The following is a 17,354-nucleotide window of genomic DNA, read 5'->3' on the forward strand; positions in this document are numbered from 1 at the left end:
TGAAATGACTGGCAAAAAATATTGAACGGTTTCTAATTTTTCGAGATGTTTGTATTTGGAATTAAAGCTTAAGGAGGTAGAAATTAAAGTGTAAAATATGACATTCATTTGATAACATTTACCTGTGTAGCTAATGTTGAGTGCACAAATTTGGAATTTGGGAAGAAAAAACATTAAAAATGTTGGTCTGACAAACTGGCAGAAAAGGTATATGCAGAAAAGACATTGCACTGTAAAGTTTGTTGACGTTAAGCTTGCAGTGGATCAGCGGGGATCGCTTCCAAGAGACGGTAAAACCGCGCCACCGCGTGGAGAGAAGTGGATAGTGTCAAGCTCCCCTAAGATGAAGATTCTATGTGCTTACAAGGCATTTAGATGTATCACATTAAAACTGATCAAAATTTAAATCAACAAAAGGAGAAATCTAACTTATTTAAATATATGTGTAGTTAGTGTATAGTTGATTATGGAGCAGTGTATTTACAAATCTGCCTAAGAAGTTAATGAGCATCTGCAGCAAACTAGGAAGATAGAGCACATCACCCCAGTTCTGCAGACCTTACACTGGCTTCCTGTAGCTCAGACTGTAGACTGTCCTGTAGACTTTAAAACACTCTTGCTGGTTTATAAAAATCCCTCAACGAATCCCTGTAACGATCTGCTGTAACATTAACCTTCCTGATCAGTCCTGTTTTCTGGTTCTGGTCGGCTCTGCATCCCCACTTACAACCAAACATAGAGAAGTCGGATTCAGTTTTTATGCTCCTCTAACCTGGGACGAACTTACAGAAATCTGCAAAAATGCTGAAACACCGAGTTCTTTTTAAATCAAGGCACAAACACAATTTGCTTTGAGTTCCCTTCAATTAATATTTACTGGAACTCTGTCAGTTTTAGTCTGTATTCCATCTTTTCATTACTTTCCTTTATTATGCCACTGCAATGTAGTGTTTTTAGTTTGATTTATGTTTTCACGTATGTTAAAGTACTTGCTGAAACGTGCAATACAAATAAACTTAGCGATATTTATTATCATAAACCTATGCCTCCCAATGGGATGCCGCCCTGGGCGGTGAGCCGCATTTTCGACATTACAAACTTCACAGAGTGGTTAAATTATAAATAACATATTTCCAATGTCATTAATTTTTTAAAACTTATAAGTAAAACCATAAAACCATTGTGATTCTTTATATATTTTTCCATTTGGCTATTGTATACTATTTTTACAGTCAATTTTAACGAATAAAATATCAGTGGTATATATTGATGTATAGCCCAATAATTCCTTCACCTACGCACTTTTTTTTTTTTTTAGGGGGGCTTAGTTTAAAATACTTCTGCCATACTGATAGAGGAGCTGTAGCAGGTGCCTGAATTTTTCACAACACAAATTGTTCGTACTAAAATACACAATCTTTTTTTGTTGTTTTTTTTTTTTTTTTACTCAGCCACTCGGGCATTGCATCAAATGAAAACACACCAATGATAAATAAAACCGTATCATGAAAATGTAACTTCTGAATGAAGAGCTTTCTCTCAGAGGCCGCCCCGTCTGGGGTTTGTCTGCAATGCCACGTACAGTTTGTCTCAACTCACCGTTAAGAGTTCGAGGCTCTTTGAGTGGCAGGGGGCGGCATCCAATCAGCTTCCAACGCGACAGTTTTCCAACGAAAGTTGACTTTTCTCCGTCCAATGGGAGCGCGCCGGGGGCGGGGCGTTGCCATGGTAAACGGCTACCTCTTTTGTTTAGGTTGTGGCTACCTGAGGCTTGTATTGGTGGTAGATAGATGACGGCTGTCACAAGCTCCGATGAATCTCAGGCTGTGCGGAGAGCACTCAACGGCGGAAGCTCGGTGAGGAATAAGAAGAGGAATTACAAGTAACGAGTGTTTGACAAGTAAGTCCGACTTGACACAAAGGTAATTTATCAGTTAACAATTTCGGCTGGTTTGGTAGCTTTACATTTTGGGTGATATGAATTAGCATTCACCATCGCTCCGTGATTCCAATAAATAACCTGCTAATTTAACACAGTGTTTAGTCACACATCTACTGTACTTAATGTTAGTAAAATGTTTCGGCCGTTTCAAAAAATAAGCTTGTTGTCTTTGTCCAGCCGTCACGTGTGTCGCTTGCTGCCTTTCTCTTGGCAGAGTTTGTTTTAAGATTAACGCCAACTTGCATAACGTGATCCCACATTTCATCTCTAAGTGAATTAGCCTTTTCCTACTTAGCAATGACTAGGTGTCGCAAAAATAATTCATACTTTATGAACATTTTCTTGCGTTTCAGCCACAAACCTCAATAGGTTTTATGTGATCAACCAACAAAAAGTAGCATACTATTGTGAAATTTTTTTTTTTTGTTAGTTTTGTTTGTTTGTTTTTTTGTTTTTTTTTGATGATCGTTTTACAAATAAAAATGTTTAAAATGCAGGCTGCATTTCTGTCGATTAGCCCTGAGCCAAAATGTTGTAGTATTGAGAATTTTGGGGTATGTGTGTGAGTGCATTGCACAGCTGGAGACTGAAATTTCTTCCTTTGTGAATTGCCAAGTCTTGTCACAGATTGAGTAGATTTTTTTGTTCTGGGGCTTTGACTGGGCCATTCTGACACAAGATTTTTGCTTTCATCGAAATGCTTTCAGTGCGTCTCTGGCTGAGTTGCTGTCCTACAGTGGCAAAACTTAAATTGTATACTCTCTCATTCAGCAGAAATTATCTTTCCTTCTCGTGGTTTCGAGAACCTAATCCTTCTTCAGATTTCTCTGAAACGTTCTCTCTGACCTGTTTGCCGTGTTCTTTGGGTTTCACGGTGCTGGTTTGTCGTCTAATGTTCTCTAAAAACCTCTGAGGAACTTTCACCTAGCAGTTGTCTTTATACTGAGATAAAATGACACACAGCTGGACTCCCATTTACTAATCGCGTGATGTGTGAAAGCCTTTACTTACAGTATGTTTTATCTAGGGCTGTGGGAGGGATGGATAGAAAGATATACGACACTTAAAACATTTTGAAAACTGCATATACTTTGTGTTGGTCTATAGCATAAAATCCCAATAAATCGAATGACATTTTGTTTAAGTAGTATATGGTTGTGTATTTATTTATTTCTGCGTAAAAGACTAGCATAAGAACTGCCACTACCCTCATTTCTTTCTTCTTTTTCTTTTCTTTTCAACTAGATGGTGAGGAGTAGAGCCTTGGCCCACTGCGGGCTGGTGATGCTCAGTTTGTGGTTGTGCGTCCACTCAGTGCCTATCAGTGTGGAGAAGGCCAAAGACAAGCCAGAGGTGGAGGAGCTGGAGCCACCGCAGAGCGCCGTGAGTCAACAGCATTTTGACAAATGCAGGGATATGCTGTTTGATAAGAGCTTTTTACAGCAAATTTCTCCTCTCACACAGAAACTATCTTGGGTTGACTGTAGGAAGGGCAATTGCCCAGGGCGACCATTTTTTTTGGGGGGGAGGCTTCAAAATTGTATTTTATTTTTAATGAATGCAAACATTGCACCTTAAATAAAACTCATAGACCCAAATCATGTGAGACGTGCGCTATTTTAGGATTTTTATGAATTAAAAAAATATTCAAGCATTTAAAAAATGATGAAGTCGATTTCTTTCCAAACAACAAGGTGTCATTGGCTAGAGGACGTGTTAAACCTGCCTAGGCCTGTCACAATGACAAAAGTTTCTGGGCGATAAAAAGTCTTAGTACACTTAAAATAAGACAAAACTAACTTGCAAGTAACATTACAGCAAGAAATAGGAGCTTGTTTCACTAGCAGATTATTTTGCTTGTAACATGGGAAAATGTTTTGTTACAAGTGAAACAACTTGTAACTTTTTGCGATTAAACAACAATATTGTCGTTTTTGAGACGGTTTTCAAGGAGCGTGATGGTAATGGCATAGTAACGCAAGCACACGCTCTCAGCGATCAACAAACTTTCATTTCCGACGAACGTTTAACACTGGAACTGGGAGACATTTTAGATATGCGAAATAAAGAAACAAAAATAAATGAAATGAATTATAAAGTCTCTATAAACTAGATCGTCTTTCAAAAAAAGACTAGTCAAGACCAACGCACTGAAGACGAAAGTCTTCAGTCTGGTGAAGACTATTACTATTTAGCAATCAGTTTTTGGTAGCAAGACGGGGAGAAAAGAGAAAAACAATAAATGGTGCAGATGGAATTTATTGAGTTTACTTTCATATATCATATGATTAATTAATTTATTTCAACAGGCCTAAACCTACCATGCATCAGTTCATACCTGCTGATGTATAGGACTATGTACTGTCATTTTTTTTTTCAATTCACTAATTAGTGTACCAATTGTACTGTAATTTGCATTGGTGAATACATTTTTCCTTAGTGGATAGGGCACCAAAACTGGCACCGGAGCCCACATCCTTGTAGTTCCGGACCTGATTTAAAGGGTCAGAGAGATATAAATTACACTTAACTGTGAGGAAAAAGGTTGGAAAAACAAATAACAACAACCAAAAAGCTTTTAGTAGTCATTAGTAGGTGGTAAATGACCAAGAAAATATTTTTATAATGGCCCTAATTAGCGTCGGGTTTCCAAATAAACGTGAGTCATCTACTGTTTGTCAGGACACTGGTCTGCACTACGACCGCTACCTCAGGGAAGTCATCGAGTACCTGGAGAAAGACCCCCACTTCAGAGAAAAGCTGAAAAACGCCAATATGGATGACATCAAGGTACACGCTCCCTTACAAAATCCCCCCTTAACTATTTAACAATCAGTTTATTTGCACTGCGCTCTCAATTTTAAACTTTGCCGCGTGGACTCTTTGCTCGCAGCAAGGCAAACTGTCCAAAGAGCTGGACTTTGTTCAACACAATTTCCGAAGCAAGCTGGACGAGCTGAAGAGGGAGGAGATGAACCGGCTGCGGTTGCTAATCAAAGCCAAACACGACCTCCGGGAGGGGAACGGTGAGTGAAGGCACAGCGTGGCGGTTAGTGCTGCGTCACTGGCAGGTCTGGGCTTCTTGAAATTGCACGTGTTCCGCAATCCGCGTCCGAGGTTTGTTCATCATCAAATGCAGGCTGTGACTCAAGAGATTTTAGCTCTTGAGTGCCTTGCAAAAGTTTTAGCCCCACGTATACTTTTATTTCTTGGTGTGTTCTAAAGTTTTTTTTATGTGTTTAAACAAACACATAAAGACAGCTGGACACTTTTGCAGGGCTCAGAAAGAAAATCCCGGCTTAAAGCTGCAGCATGTGACTTTTCTAAATATATAAAAAATGTTGTACATATTTGTTGAAACTGTCACTATGTCATGACAGTGTTGTATAAGACAGGTAATCTGTGAATAAAAGAATTGAGCTCCTCTGCCTTCTCCCAGTGCTCCCAGTTCTACCTGGAAACAACCAATCAGAGCCAGGAGGCGGGTCTTAGGTGCTACCGCTCCAGCAGAGAGCAAGCTGCAGCTAGCAAAGGTTGTTGTGAATGCTAAGGCTAGTTAGCATGGCCACCGATGACGGCGGATAAATGGATTTCCTGTAACGGTAAGTTGGTTCTCCGCCAGTAGCATGTTTAGCATCGAGTACATGGGGTTGATTGACACCGCCCTGGCTCTGATTGGTTGTTTTTGGTCGGCATTTCCTCAGATGGCAGTAGTAGCTCAGGGAGGAGGTGGAGGAGATCCATATTTTCATAGAATATCTGTCTGATAGTGTAAAAAAAATTTTTTTTAAAAAGTTACATAAAGTAGCTTTAATTGTTTTAGCATTATTCATTATTCCTTTACTGAATTATGTGTAAAGATCAGAAATAGTGGGTTGAAGTCGAAGCTTACAACTTAAAACACACGGTAATTGTTGTTTGTTCTGTTTATTTTACTTTTCTTTTGAATTTTCTCTGTCCAGGGAACACACTGGACCACCAGGCCCTGCTGAAGCAGTTTGAGCACCTCAACCACATGAACCCACACACTTTCGAGGTGGAGGACCTGGATCGCCTTATCCAATCGGTACACACACGCACAAGTTTACATTGCTACCCACATTAGGACTTCGAATTGACTTCCATTCATTTGAGTAACTCTGTAAACCAGTGTATTCCTAACCCTAACCATCACCAGTTCTCAGAAGGTTAGTGAATATACAAAAAAAGTAGGTAACAATAATTAGTAAACACACACAATACAGTCCAGTACTATCACTTGTAGAGCTTGTATACCGCCCTTGTATAAGCTCTACAAGTTACTATACAAGTAACTTGTAGAGCTGCTTGTATAGACTGTCACCACGTCTGCACTGCAAAAACACAAAATCACAAAGTATTTTTGGTTCAGTATTCTTGGGCAAATATTTTATTACACTTGACGTAAGATAAAATTAACTTAAAAGTAACTTTTCTGGAAGAAATAGGAGCGTGTTTTAAGTCAAAAATTCATTGACATTGATGAAAAGGTATTGGTTCCCTTGGCAGATTGTTTCACTTGTAGCAAGACATTTTCCCATGTTACAAGCAAAATAGTCTGCTAGTGAAACTAGTAATTTTTAAAACAATCAATGTCAAGGGATTATTGACTCCTGTTTCTTGCTGTAATGATACTTGTAAGTTAGTTTTGCCTTATTTTAGGTGTACTAAGATATTTGCACAAAAAACTAGACAAAAAAACTTAGGATTTAATTGGTATTGTTAACTGTAAGTGGTATTGTTGGCCCAGCGGAGAGCTGCCGGTGTCACAAAACAAGAATGAGTCCTGTGTTGGCACTGTCGCCTGCTTTGTCTTTCGCTGATCTTAAATGTTGCAACTTGACACTATATGTGGAGAGGAAGGGCTTCCGAAAAGTAAAATAATTTGTTTTGTTTTTTAAGAGGGCAATTGGTTTTCTGTATGTTAAGAATGATGAGGAAGTTGCCTCACAGTTGACAGTTGAGGTCTGAACAGTTTCAGCAACTCTCACTGTTCGCGCTGAACACAGTGGAGTTGTGACATACAGACCGAAATATATACTGGCCTTCAGAAATTTTATTCAAAAATAATTTTATTTATTACAAATTAAATGTTGTAACTCATATCATCCAAGTTTTATTTTCAAGCAGAAATGTCCAACATCACTGTTTACTAAATAGGAATAGGCTTCCTACTCTGCCTTACAAAATCTAACAGCCCGATTTACATGCCATGCTGATGCACCGATCCGATATCAATATTGGCATCGGTCCCGATACTGAAAAAAAATCTGGATCAGGTATTGGTGACAATTTGCTTGATTCATAAGATCTATTCAGTCTATTTCTATGCTTTGTGTTCTAAGCGACATCATGCTTTTTACATTTATTTCACATTATTTTTAGAATTTCTAATTGCACTTTCTGAACCATTTGAAAGAAGATTTGCTGCAGTTTAATTTCGACATGTTTTGCCGAGGTCGTCAACCTTTTGTTTTTGTCAGTTTCTTCATTATTTATTTTACCCTGGCTGAACAAATTAAAGTTGTTTTCATATGCTTGACCAAACTTGTGAAGGTATTGGTGTATTTCAATGCGCTGTACTGGTGCAGAGTTAAATATGTTATTAAGTACATTTATGTTTGTATTTTAAAAAAAGAAACATTTTAAAGTCAGTTCAGTACTATTTTTCAGTATCGGATCTGTATTGGGCTATACCAAACATATCGGTATCGGACGTGAAAAAAGTGTATCGGTGTATTCGTGTCATATGCTCTATTGGGGTAAGACTTTTCTGATAAACTAGTCAGTACCTGGAAAGCCCCACTTTGACTTCTTGACTGCCCAACAGTTTGTGCAGTCTTTGAGGCGATCACAAGAACAATCCAGTAAAAACAGTATTCAGTACAGATTACCAGCTCAAGTAATGCAAAACTTACTTTTTCTCCTTAATATTTAAGGCAACAAAAGATCTGGAAAACTATGACAAGGAACGCCACGATGAGTTCAAACAGTATGAGATGACGAAGGAGCACGAGAGGAGGGAGCGCTTGAAAACGATGAACGAGGAGGACCGGAAGAAAGAGGAGCAGCACTATGAAGAGATGAAGAAGAAGCACGCCAACCATCCCAAAGTTAACCACCCTGTAAGTCACCCACTTTGAACGTGGATATTTAACAGTACTTGCAACATGAAGTTCGAAGAATCAATCTGCTATCAATGAACCATTTCTGCTGTGAAGTTAAACTTGTTGTGCAACATGTTTGATTCAGCCAAACGCTGCTTCTATCATGAGCAAACACACAGAACCAAAGTTCAGATACAGTTTCTCTCATCTGAGGGTGACAATTCAAGCCAGATGGTTGAACTTTTTGCAGTTCCAACAGGTCAAAATACCTGCACATCAAAATACCTTAGGCATAGTCCACACAAAGCTGGACATTTGGGGGAACAAATACATTTTTATGTATTTTAGCCTCTCAATCACACAAAAACTCAGTTTGGAAACACTAAAAAGAATTATTTTTAAAAACAATTCCAACTGTTTGGGCCACTGGTGTAGGGAATCAGGAGGTGGCAACATAAACGGGCTCCAAAAACAAGACAGAGTACACTTTAGCCCTCCTGTGGTCTGACAGCATGATCAGACAGCGGGGTAAGCAGGTTGGGGGCGGGGTGTCCCATCAGTTCCCAAAATCACATGCAAAAGAAAAAACTTGTAAAAGCGCACACGGGGTCAGAGCGACCCGACCAGAGCTGGCTGTTGGTATAATAATCTGTTTAACTGTATTCCAAGTCTGAGCTTTCTGCACCCGATAAAGGCCATTGGCGCATTGAGACACCTTGTTCCACAATGTAAGCTTGTTTCTCTTTGTTGGCTGATTCAGCACTCGCCACGTTCTCAAAACAGTTTTGCAACGTTTCATCAACTTGTTGTGCAGACGATAAGTGTTGCCTTGTCAGAGGGAGGGACGTTCTCTCCCAGAGCGGACCAGGTTCCTTCAGCTCCACCAGATCAGGAAGTAACGAAACACTGTTATTTTTGCTTTGTATCTTTTCATCCTTCCCAGCTAATGTAGACATTAACATTAGGGTCTTTACGTGCCACTGCTGGAAGAAAAATCTGAAATTTTCTGATTTAAGGGATTGATAGAAACCTCCAGCAATGTCACTCCCCTTTAACATAGCCATGACGTCTGTTGGTGAAGTTTTCTAAATAGCAAACTCAAATGTTTTCAGCTGGTGCTCTCTGTGTGTGTGTGTTCAGGGCAGTGAAGACCAGCTGAAAGAGGTGTGGCAGGAGTCAGACGGTTTGGACCCAGAGGACTTTGATCCCAAAACCTTCTTCAAAATGCACGGTAACCATAGTTTCCAAATGTATTTTAGCACACAACAGTAGCAGAAGTATTCTGCTGTAGTTCTCTTGAATCTGCAACCATCTATGAATCTAAAAAAAATAGCAACTTTACAAGTATCTTACTTATCAAAACTGTATCTTTATAATCTGTGATTATTCATGTGGAGGAGAGTTACTTCTAATTCTTGACTTCTGTGTTGCAGACAGCAATGGAGACGGCTTCTTTGATGAAAGCGAGCTGGAAGCTCTCTTTACAAAAGAGGTACTGTAGTGAATGTTAGGGATGCACCGATTGCAGTTTTCTGGCCGATGACTGATTCCAATTTTGGGCGATACCAATTTTTTCAACTTATTCATGTCTTTTGTCTGAAAAGTTGCTAAATATTTCATTTTTAAAACGCTAGTTAAAGTTTTGGCGTAACATCTTAATGTTTCGTTTAAGCTGGAGAAGGTGTATAACCCTGAGAACGAGGAGGACGATATGGTTGAGATGGAGGAAGAGAGGCTGAGGATGAGGGAGCATGTCATGAATGAGGTCAGCTGAACACATGTAGCATGGAGTCCTGTTTGTCACTGATGCATCACTGATTGGCTGTGATTAGGCCCGCTAAGTAATGAGGTCATAGCTGCATCTCAGCAGTGTGTCAGTCTGAAATTGGCTGTTTCAGTTTTCAAGATTTTTAAGGGGCAGTATTGTGTACATTTCTTTTGTTTTTTTTAGCTTTACATCATGTTATAATGCTATTCTCTCATCAAAAACATACCTGGAGTGTTACCTTGATTCTTCCATGCACGTCTCAGAAATCCTTTAGCCTCCACCTGGATGAACCTAGCCCCGCCTTGGAGACGCAGCTTTTAAGGTTTTTAAAGAGACAGAAGCCCAGTTTCAAGCTGTTAAATTCCAAAGTCAAATTTCTGTTAAGTCATATTTCATATGTACATTTTTTATAACAACTGAGAGTAACATAGTTACATAGTCAGTTTTTCTTTCCTAGTATAAAAATAACTATTTGATCTTAACACAGTGATTAAAGCTGCTTTCTGCTCTGATTTGTCAGGTGGACACAAACAAAGACAGGCTGGTGTCAATGAGTGAGTTCATAGCAGCAACCAAGAAGGCGGAATTCCATGAGAAAGATGAGTGGGGGGTAAGATTTAAAAAAAAAAAGGGTCACTTCAGAATCACAATGGTGTTGCATGTTGATATAGAATAAAATTTGTGACAAACTTGTGTTTGTCTTTTTATTGATCTTTTTTTTACTTTCTCTGCCCACCCCTCACAGACTTTAGATCAAAACCCTGCTTACACCGAGGAGGAGCTGAGAGAGTACGAGCAGCAAATCGCCAACGAGGAAGACAACATCAACACCAAGACGGCCGAGTTGCAGAAACAGAGGGAGGAGCTAGAAAGAAAACAGGAAGAACTAAATGCTCAGAAGTCAGGGCTAAAACAGGTGAGTTATTGTTGTGAGTCTGCAAAAAAAAAAAACAAACAAAAAAAGGAAAACGGGAAAGAAGTTGTATTTTTATTTTTTTTGTGAAGTAGCACTTAGTTATCAGCGTATTTTAGGATTTTCACATCTTACCTGAGATGGGCAGGTTAAACAACAACCGTGGGCCATTAAATTAAATTAATCTGAATTTAATTCAAGTTGTCCGTCAATGTTTTTCTAATGAGATCTTTTCTTTCTATGCTGATTGTTTCCTTCGTTCTTCTGCTCAGGCAATGGAAGAAATGGAAAAGATCAAAGCGCAGAGTTTAAAAGCTGAAGCAAAACGTAAGTATCAGATAGTTTTAACTGCTGTCAGTTCGTCCCAAATAGTTTAACATTTACTCTTAAAGCTACTGACGCAGTTAAAGCACGTGTAAGGTTTCTCGTTGTGTTTGTCTGTGTTTTGTATGAGTTAGAAATTTAGAAACATTTAACAAGAAACAGTCACGATTAGTTTTTTGCCACGAGTTTCCAAATCTACAGGAAAAGCCTGTAGATTTGGAAGCTACTCTTTACACAGCAGCTCAAATTCGACAAAGAGCAGTTTTCAGTTGTCAAATTTTCCATCGGACTTTGACTGGTCCATTCTAAGACGCTACCGTTGAGCTAGCTCTGTATCTTTGATGTTCTTGCTCTGCTAGAACAAAAACTATTCGTTGTGGCTCTGAGCAAATCAAGAAGGGGGTGCAGTGATTGTAGTTTTGTGGCTGATCACCAAGCTTTAAAAAGCTTGAAGTACCTTTTTCTTTTCCCAGAACTGTATCAGTCAGAGGTCACTTTTTTGAGAATAAGTCCCCAACTGTAGAGAGGAAGTCAATAATTGGCACAGTGGGGTGACTGTTGTTAGCTGTGAACGTGCAGATGTCACCCTGTGGGATGGCCTGTCAGTCAGCCCTCTCTCACAGCAGAGCAAAAGGAGACGGTGGCTGATTATCAGAACTTTGTGGAGGTAGATAAGATCAGTTTCACAGATTAAGTATCGGCCGATCATTCAAAATTAAGGAAATCGGGAGCGATCAGCTGGCCGACCAATCGGTGCACCTCTAAAAACAAGAATAAAGTGCTTGATTACATGTTTGCTCCTTTATGTCAAACAAACCACTTCCCAGAAGCCATAAAGCCCATGTTTCCAAGAATTTAAGCTAAATTCTATGATCGAACAAATGTCACTTCCTGTTATAGAGCCCGGAGGCGCGATGGCCGAGGGGGATCCGACACCAGTCGTACCAGGAAACGCCCAGCCTCTGCCTCCTGGCCACCAACAGCAGGATGTGCCAGTGCCAGGACACTCCTAGGCCTCCCCGTCACCCTGTCTGTTATGAGTGAGCGTCTTTGTGCATTTTCTTTTCGTGAACCAATTTTTCTGTTTAGAAAACTAACGTCCTGATTAACTAAAGGCAAAAACAGCCCAAAAGCATTACGCGCCCCCTGAAGGAAGCCGATGCAGGGATCAGGTTTAGCGCCAGTGCCAACCGTCCCTTTGCTAGCCAAATCAGCTGAACGAGCCAGAGTTTTTCTTAAGGACAATCGCTTCCTTTGTTTTGGGTATTTCAAACTTCCATAACAACAAGGACTCCTCTGTGGGAAAATTCTCTGTAAATGAAGAGTTTTGTTTCAGGCACTGTGATTTGCTGTGGGTGATATTATCTACAGCAAACATTATAAACATGTGTTTTTGTTCTTAAGAGATAATCTTGAAGAAAAAAAAAAGAATGTCATTAAAGAATCATTTTGGTTGAAGTTCACTTACGCACTTCCTGTTTTACACGTAGCATTTTTGTTTCGTAGCCGCTGCGTCCTCTGGACTGGACAGTCGAAGAAAAGCTCATCTCTACACTGTACATTGAATTTGAACTTTTCACAACTGTGACATTCCAGCGACAAATCTGTGATGCCTGATGTGGTTCTTTGTGTTTAGTATGTCCGCCACTGCTCCATAAAGTTTGTGTTGTGCTCATGATAATTTATTTATTCTTTAAATCCACTGGAAATGTCCTCCCGTCAAGAAGATTGATAACATAAATGAAGAGACTATGAGTTATTTCTCAGGGGACTTTAGATTGTTTTATTTAATCATGATTTTATGTTACTTAAACATTGCAGTAAAACAGAAAACTGGTAAAACTCTTTTTTTGTCTTCATTGATAAGTGTCCTGTGGAATGATGTCATGGTGTACATGGTTTGACTGTTACTAATTAAATGAATGGCCTTGCAAGTGTAATGCTTGTGTCATTGCATCATTTGCCCACGTGTTTCTTTAAAATGCATTCTTTATTTTCCTGGCCAACAACAGAAAAGGAGCCATTTACATCAAATTCAATCCAAATCAGCTGTGAAGCCATTGTGGAATCTAAAGGGTCACGTGATTTTTATCATAGAGCTCAAATTTTGTCTTGGCAGGACTATTTAATCTCTATCTCATATATTAAGTATATTTTATTCCATGTTTTTTTTTTTTTTTTTGTCATTGGGGGACTTTTCTGTCAGGCAAAAGTTTGAGTCGCACTCGGACATCTTCATTGCGTTCTGTGACTCGAGACTGTTGAGGCTACCGCTAACTAGCTGCTGAGGTGCGCTTGCTAGCTGGCTAGCTTTTTAGCGTCTCTCATCATATCATGGCATGGGTAAGTAGTATTTATTTAGTGCCAGTTGGCTGGACGAAATTTGTACAAGTCTGTAAATACATCTTAAATTCCATTCATAATTATTTTAAAACGTCTGTGGTGAGACCTGTAGAAACCATCTCTGTGTATGACGTAATGGAGAGGTTTGCCATTTGTGCAATGAGTGATAAGCGTCTTTTCTTCAGTTCTTTCCGTATGACTCGCTGAAGCGCTGTAAAAGGTAGTCGCCTCCGGTGACGGGAGGATATTTGTTTGAGCCGTCGCAGCAGGTGATCAGGGCCTCGTTGTCCGGCTGGACGAAGTAAGCCAAAGACTGGCGAGTGCTGGAGTCTCCAACAGGGGGCAGCAAAACCCGGTGACGCTGAAAAGGCAGAAAGCGATATTGCAAACTACTTTGACTCAAACTTCAAGCGTTGCATATTTTCCCGCAGCTCCGTTGCTCCAGTAAAATTACAAATACAACAATGAACATTGTACCCCACAGTACAAAGTATAGCTGAATGAAACAAGAGCTCTGAAAAGCCTTAGATTTGATCACGTTTTTCAGTTTGAGTTTCTGCCACAGCAATAAAAAGTCTTCCTTAAAGGTTTCTTGGGTATATTTGCAAGCTGTGCTTTTATATGAGCTAGCATTAAAGCTAAATCTAATAATGATAAAGACCTTATTTCAGAAATGTACCAGTTCTTTTGCCAAATGGCTCAGAATTGTCAAGTTAAAAGTAGTTATGGGTCTCAAAATGTACTTTTCATTTTCACTTAATGCAAAATTCTTAAAAAAGAAAATGATGTGTGGTAGTAATCATTACAGATTTGAAAAAATGCTCTTGCATTTATGTATATTCTCAGTAACTAAAACAGGAAGTGGGTCTGTTTTGAAAATATTCCTTTATTTTGAAAAAATGACTGGATATTTGTGGTCTTATTTACTGCAAGATTTAATTCAAAGCAAGACAGATTATTAATGGATTTTTTTTCTTGTTTTTGATTATAATCTGTCAGCAAGTTTTTTTTTTTTTAAAAGGCCTAACTTAAGAGAAAATTTTACGCCAATGTTATTTTTTAAGCAGTGTCCTCCTTGCTGCATTAACTGCCTGGACTGGTGAACAAAATATGTGGCATTTTCAAATTTTGACCCAGGAGCATCATCGAAGTCATTTCAAAGTCCGCAAATGGAACCCCGAGCCTCTCTTTAGACACCCTTGCTTTGATTTTTTTTTTTCTTTTACATTTATTTTACCCTCTGAAGAAGAAGAAAAGCTGTAAAATCTTTTTAATTTACCACAGAGAGTAGCTGATCACTCGTCCAGCGCTGCATCAGGTCAGCGACGTTGACCAGGACGGTTCCAGGGATACTAGGAGTCGAGATGAATTCACCTGCGCGCGTGCAAACCTGGAATAAGATGCATAACATAACTAAAAACAAATGAAGTGGTTCAGTAAAATAAAAAATAAATGATTTAAATCCGTTTCCATAAGTCAAAGGGAGATGTCAAGAAAAGAGCTACAACTTCTTTGGGGTAAAAATAGATACATTTCAGTATTAATCCCTGGAATTACCTGCAGACCCTCAGAGCCCTGGAAAAGCAGAGTGATGCTTCCGTAGTCGGAATGTTCCCCACATCGCAGCTGACCTTCGTTCACCGTCTCACTCTTCAGTGGAGGGTAGTAGAGAGAACGCAGCGTTGTGCCGTTCTCATCGGCTACAGGAGACACAGCAGCTCTCTGAATGCATGTCAGCTCAGACGATGCATACAAATCGCAGCGTATCAGGGCAGAAAGAAAGCAGGAGTAAATTTCTGTCAAAAAGAAAAAAACTATTCCGAGAAATCTTTGACAAATTTCTGAGTTTGAAAAGTTGGAAGGTTTGCTAGAAAAAACTCAGAAAGTTTTAGCTTGATTGCAGAAATTTTCTAAACAGATGTTTTGGAATTTATGAGTTTCAAAAGTGGAAATTCTTTGAGTTTTGAAACTTAGAAAATCTCCAGATGTCAAAAATGGGGGGTATAAAATGTTTTGACTTTTCAAACTCACATATTTCTGAGTTTTTTTCTTGAAAGTTTCTGATTTTTCTAGCAAATTTTCAGCTTTTCAATCTCAGAAAATCTCTAGAAAAACTTGGACATTTCTTAGTTTGATGTAAAAAATGTTCCAACTTTTCAAACTGTCGAATATTTGAGATTTTGTTCCTCAAAGTAGAGATTAATCTCCACATTTTTTAGCTTTTTCTGGCAAATTTTCAGCTTTTTAATCTCAGAAATGTCCAAGTGTTTCTAGAAAATGTCTGAGCTCAATTGCAAATCTTGAATTTTTGGTGGAAATTTAATCCTCTTTTTTCCCCTACCTATAATGAGCCTAATACGCCGTCGTACGTACATCCTGCCGAGCGAGTTTCACGATTTTTTATGAAGTGTACCATTACCACCGACTACATTGTCCACCAAAGCACTGAGAGGACTGTAGAACCTACTTCCTATGAATTGATGCGCATTTAGGAATACGGCCGGGTCCAGACTCAGGCTCTGGGCCATCACCCTCAGCACCCGCAGACTCAGCTCTTGGCAGCGCTGGAAGAACGCTGTGTGGATCTCTCGGAAATCCCTCACGGCGTCTGATGACGGCCATTTCTGCAGAACAGACAACAACTGACTAGCCTGACCAGAAGATTTTTGCAATGACCCAAAATGTTGCGTTTTCCAAAGTTTGCACCTGCAATTTTACAAAGAAGCATGCTGAATAAAATATTAAGTGAGTCATTACTATGTCGGGGTGAAATGATGCCACGTTAAATGCCTCCTTTAGGTCTCCAGGCTGGCTGGGATTCAACCTGAAAATGGATTAATCTGGATTAAAAAACAGTCTTGAACTTTTCCTCGTTACCAACGCAAATGTCTACGTATGTTTTTTAAAAAAAAACATTTTCTGTGATAGCCTTACACAATAAAAAATGTAAAAACTGTAGCATGCACACTGTCTTGACCAACGGCGTGCCTCAGAGCTCAGAGCCTTGGTCCTTTATTTTTAATAAAAAAATGTTTCCACACATGTGTTGTCAAACAAAGCCGGATTTAAACAAAGATTAATGGGTTTTATGTGGCACTGTAGAGGTGGGATACAAAAGCCAGCCACACTTTTCAGATTTTTTTATTTATTTATTTTTTTTTTAAATGTGAAAACAGTGTATTTCCCTCCCCTCTTCCTCTATTCTGCAGTTGCGCACTGCACCGTGTTGGTCTGTCACATCAAATCACGAAAACGTGCACACGAAGTTTGGGATTCCGACAAAAGTTTTTGTTTTTTTTTAAAATTCATATAAGTGTCCTTTTTCTTCTTCTTCTTCTTTTTTGTCGTGTCTTCCTTATCTTGTATCTGGATGGCCTACCTCTCGGTTTCCATGGACACCCAGCCGTGGTTGGGGTTGTTTGGGAAGCTCTTCCTGCTGAATCGCTTCTTCAGCTCTTCCGGCTGCAGGAAAAACCTCTTCGATGACTCCATGGCGCGCTCCACCTGTTAAAGGCACGCCACATGTGAAACGCATGTTTCGCGTTAGAGGATGCGGTCAGAGCCGCGCGAGCCGGTGTTCTCAGCTGGATTCACCTCCTCTTGCGAAATCCCAGAGTTTTTAAGAAAGACGAACCCAACTTGAGAAAATGCGGCTTTCAGCTCCTCGCTCAGACTCTGCAGCTCCTCGCCGTCGGCATCTCTCTTGCTCAGGTTGTAGGCGCTAAAATCCACCACAGGAACGATCATCTTGGGGGTGGGAAACTAAGTAAAAACTCTTGAGAAGTCGGGAGGTAAAACGCGCAGAGTCGCAGCTCTTGCCCTTGAATAAAGAAGAACCACGTGACGTCACTCAGCCAATAGGAACAGGTCACACGACGTGCCCAAAGCTGGACTTGCTCCTTCAACCTTTGGATGCTGATTACAGGTGAAATCCAAAGG

General features: G+C 39.7%; 2 protein-coding genes across 2 annotated transcripts; one reads left to right on the forward strand and one right to left on the reverse strand.

Annotated features, from left to right (window-relative positions):
- The first annotated feature begins 1,732 nt into the window (after positions 1-1,732).
- On the forward strand, positions 1,733-12,540 carry LOC114156875 (nucleobindin-2). Its single transcript, XM_028037462.1, has 13 exons — positions 1,733-1,900; positions 3,188-3,325; positions 4,625-4,732; positions 4,836-4,968; positions 5,905-6,008; positions 7,900-8,085; positions 9,208-9,298; positions 9,501-9,559; positions 9,740-9,832; positions 10,356-10,445; positions 10,581-10,751; positions 11,021-11,075; positions 11,973-12,540. Exons 2-13 carry the CDS (start codon positions 3,188-3,190, stop codon positions 12,083-12,085), a joined length of 1,341 nt encoding a protein of 446 aa, XP_027893263.1. The 5' UTR covers positions 1,733-1,900; the 3' UTR covers positions 12,086-12,540.
- A 623-nt stretch (positions 12,541-13,163) lies between these two features.
- On the reverse strand, positions 13,164-17,284 carry LOC114156904 (2-oxoglutarate-dependent dioxygenase htyE). The gene is made up of 7 exons (XM_028037517.1): positions 17,010-17,284; positions 16,795-16,919; positions 16,173-16,239; positions 15,883-16,039; positions 14,973-15,115; positions 14,695-14,805; positions 13,164-13,776 (listed from the first exon to the last, which is right to left on the reverse strand). The coding sequence occupies exons 1-7, from the start codon at positions 17,160-17,162 to the stop codon at positions 13,597-13,599; spliced, it is 936 nt and encodes a 311-aa protein (XP_027893318.1). The 5' UTR covers positions 17,163-17,284; the 3' UTR covers positions 13,164-13,596.
- Between the last annotated feature and the right edge of the window lie 70 nt (positions 17,285-17,354).

The sequence above is a fragment of the Xiphophorus couchianus genome, chromosome 2, assembly GCF_001444195.1.
Source record: "Xiphophorus couchianus chromosome 2, X_couchianus-1.0, whole genome shotgun sequence".
Classification (NCBI taxonomy): domain Eukaryota; kingdom Metazoa; phylum Chordata; class Actinopteri; order Cyprinodontiformes; family Poeciliidae; genus Xiphophorus; species Xiphophorus couchianus.

Bases quoted from the DNA above. Each gene is read 5' to 3' on its own strand.
- LOC114156875 (XM_028037462.1), top strand. From the start codon at position 3,188: ATGGTGAGGAGTAGAGCCTTGGCCCACTGCGGGCTGGTGATGCTCAGT. The intron at 3,326-4,624 runs GTGAGTCAACAG...ACTGTTTGTCAG, and splicing joins TGGAGCCACCGCAGAGCGCC to GACACTGGTCTGCACTACGA. The intron at 9,299-9,500 runs GTAACCATAGTT...TCTGTGTTGCAG, and splicing joins AACCTTCTTCAAAATGCACG to ACAGCAATGGAGACGGCTTC.
- LOC114156904 (XM_028037517.1), bottom strand. From the start codon at position 17,162: ATGATCGTTCCTGTGGTGGATTTTAGCGCCTACAACCTGAGCAAGAGA. The intron at 16,240-16,794 runs GTAGGCCATCCA...ATCCATTTTCAG, and splicing joins GTGTCCATGGAAACCGAGAG to GTTGAATCCCAGCCAGCCTG. The intron at 15,116-15,882 runs GTAGGTTCTACA...TGTCTCCTGTAG, and splicing joins TGCGCATCAATTCATAGGAA to CCGATGAGAACGGCACAACG.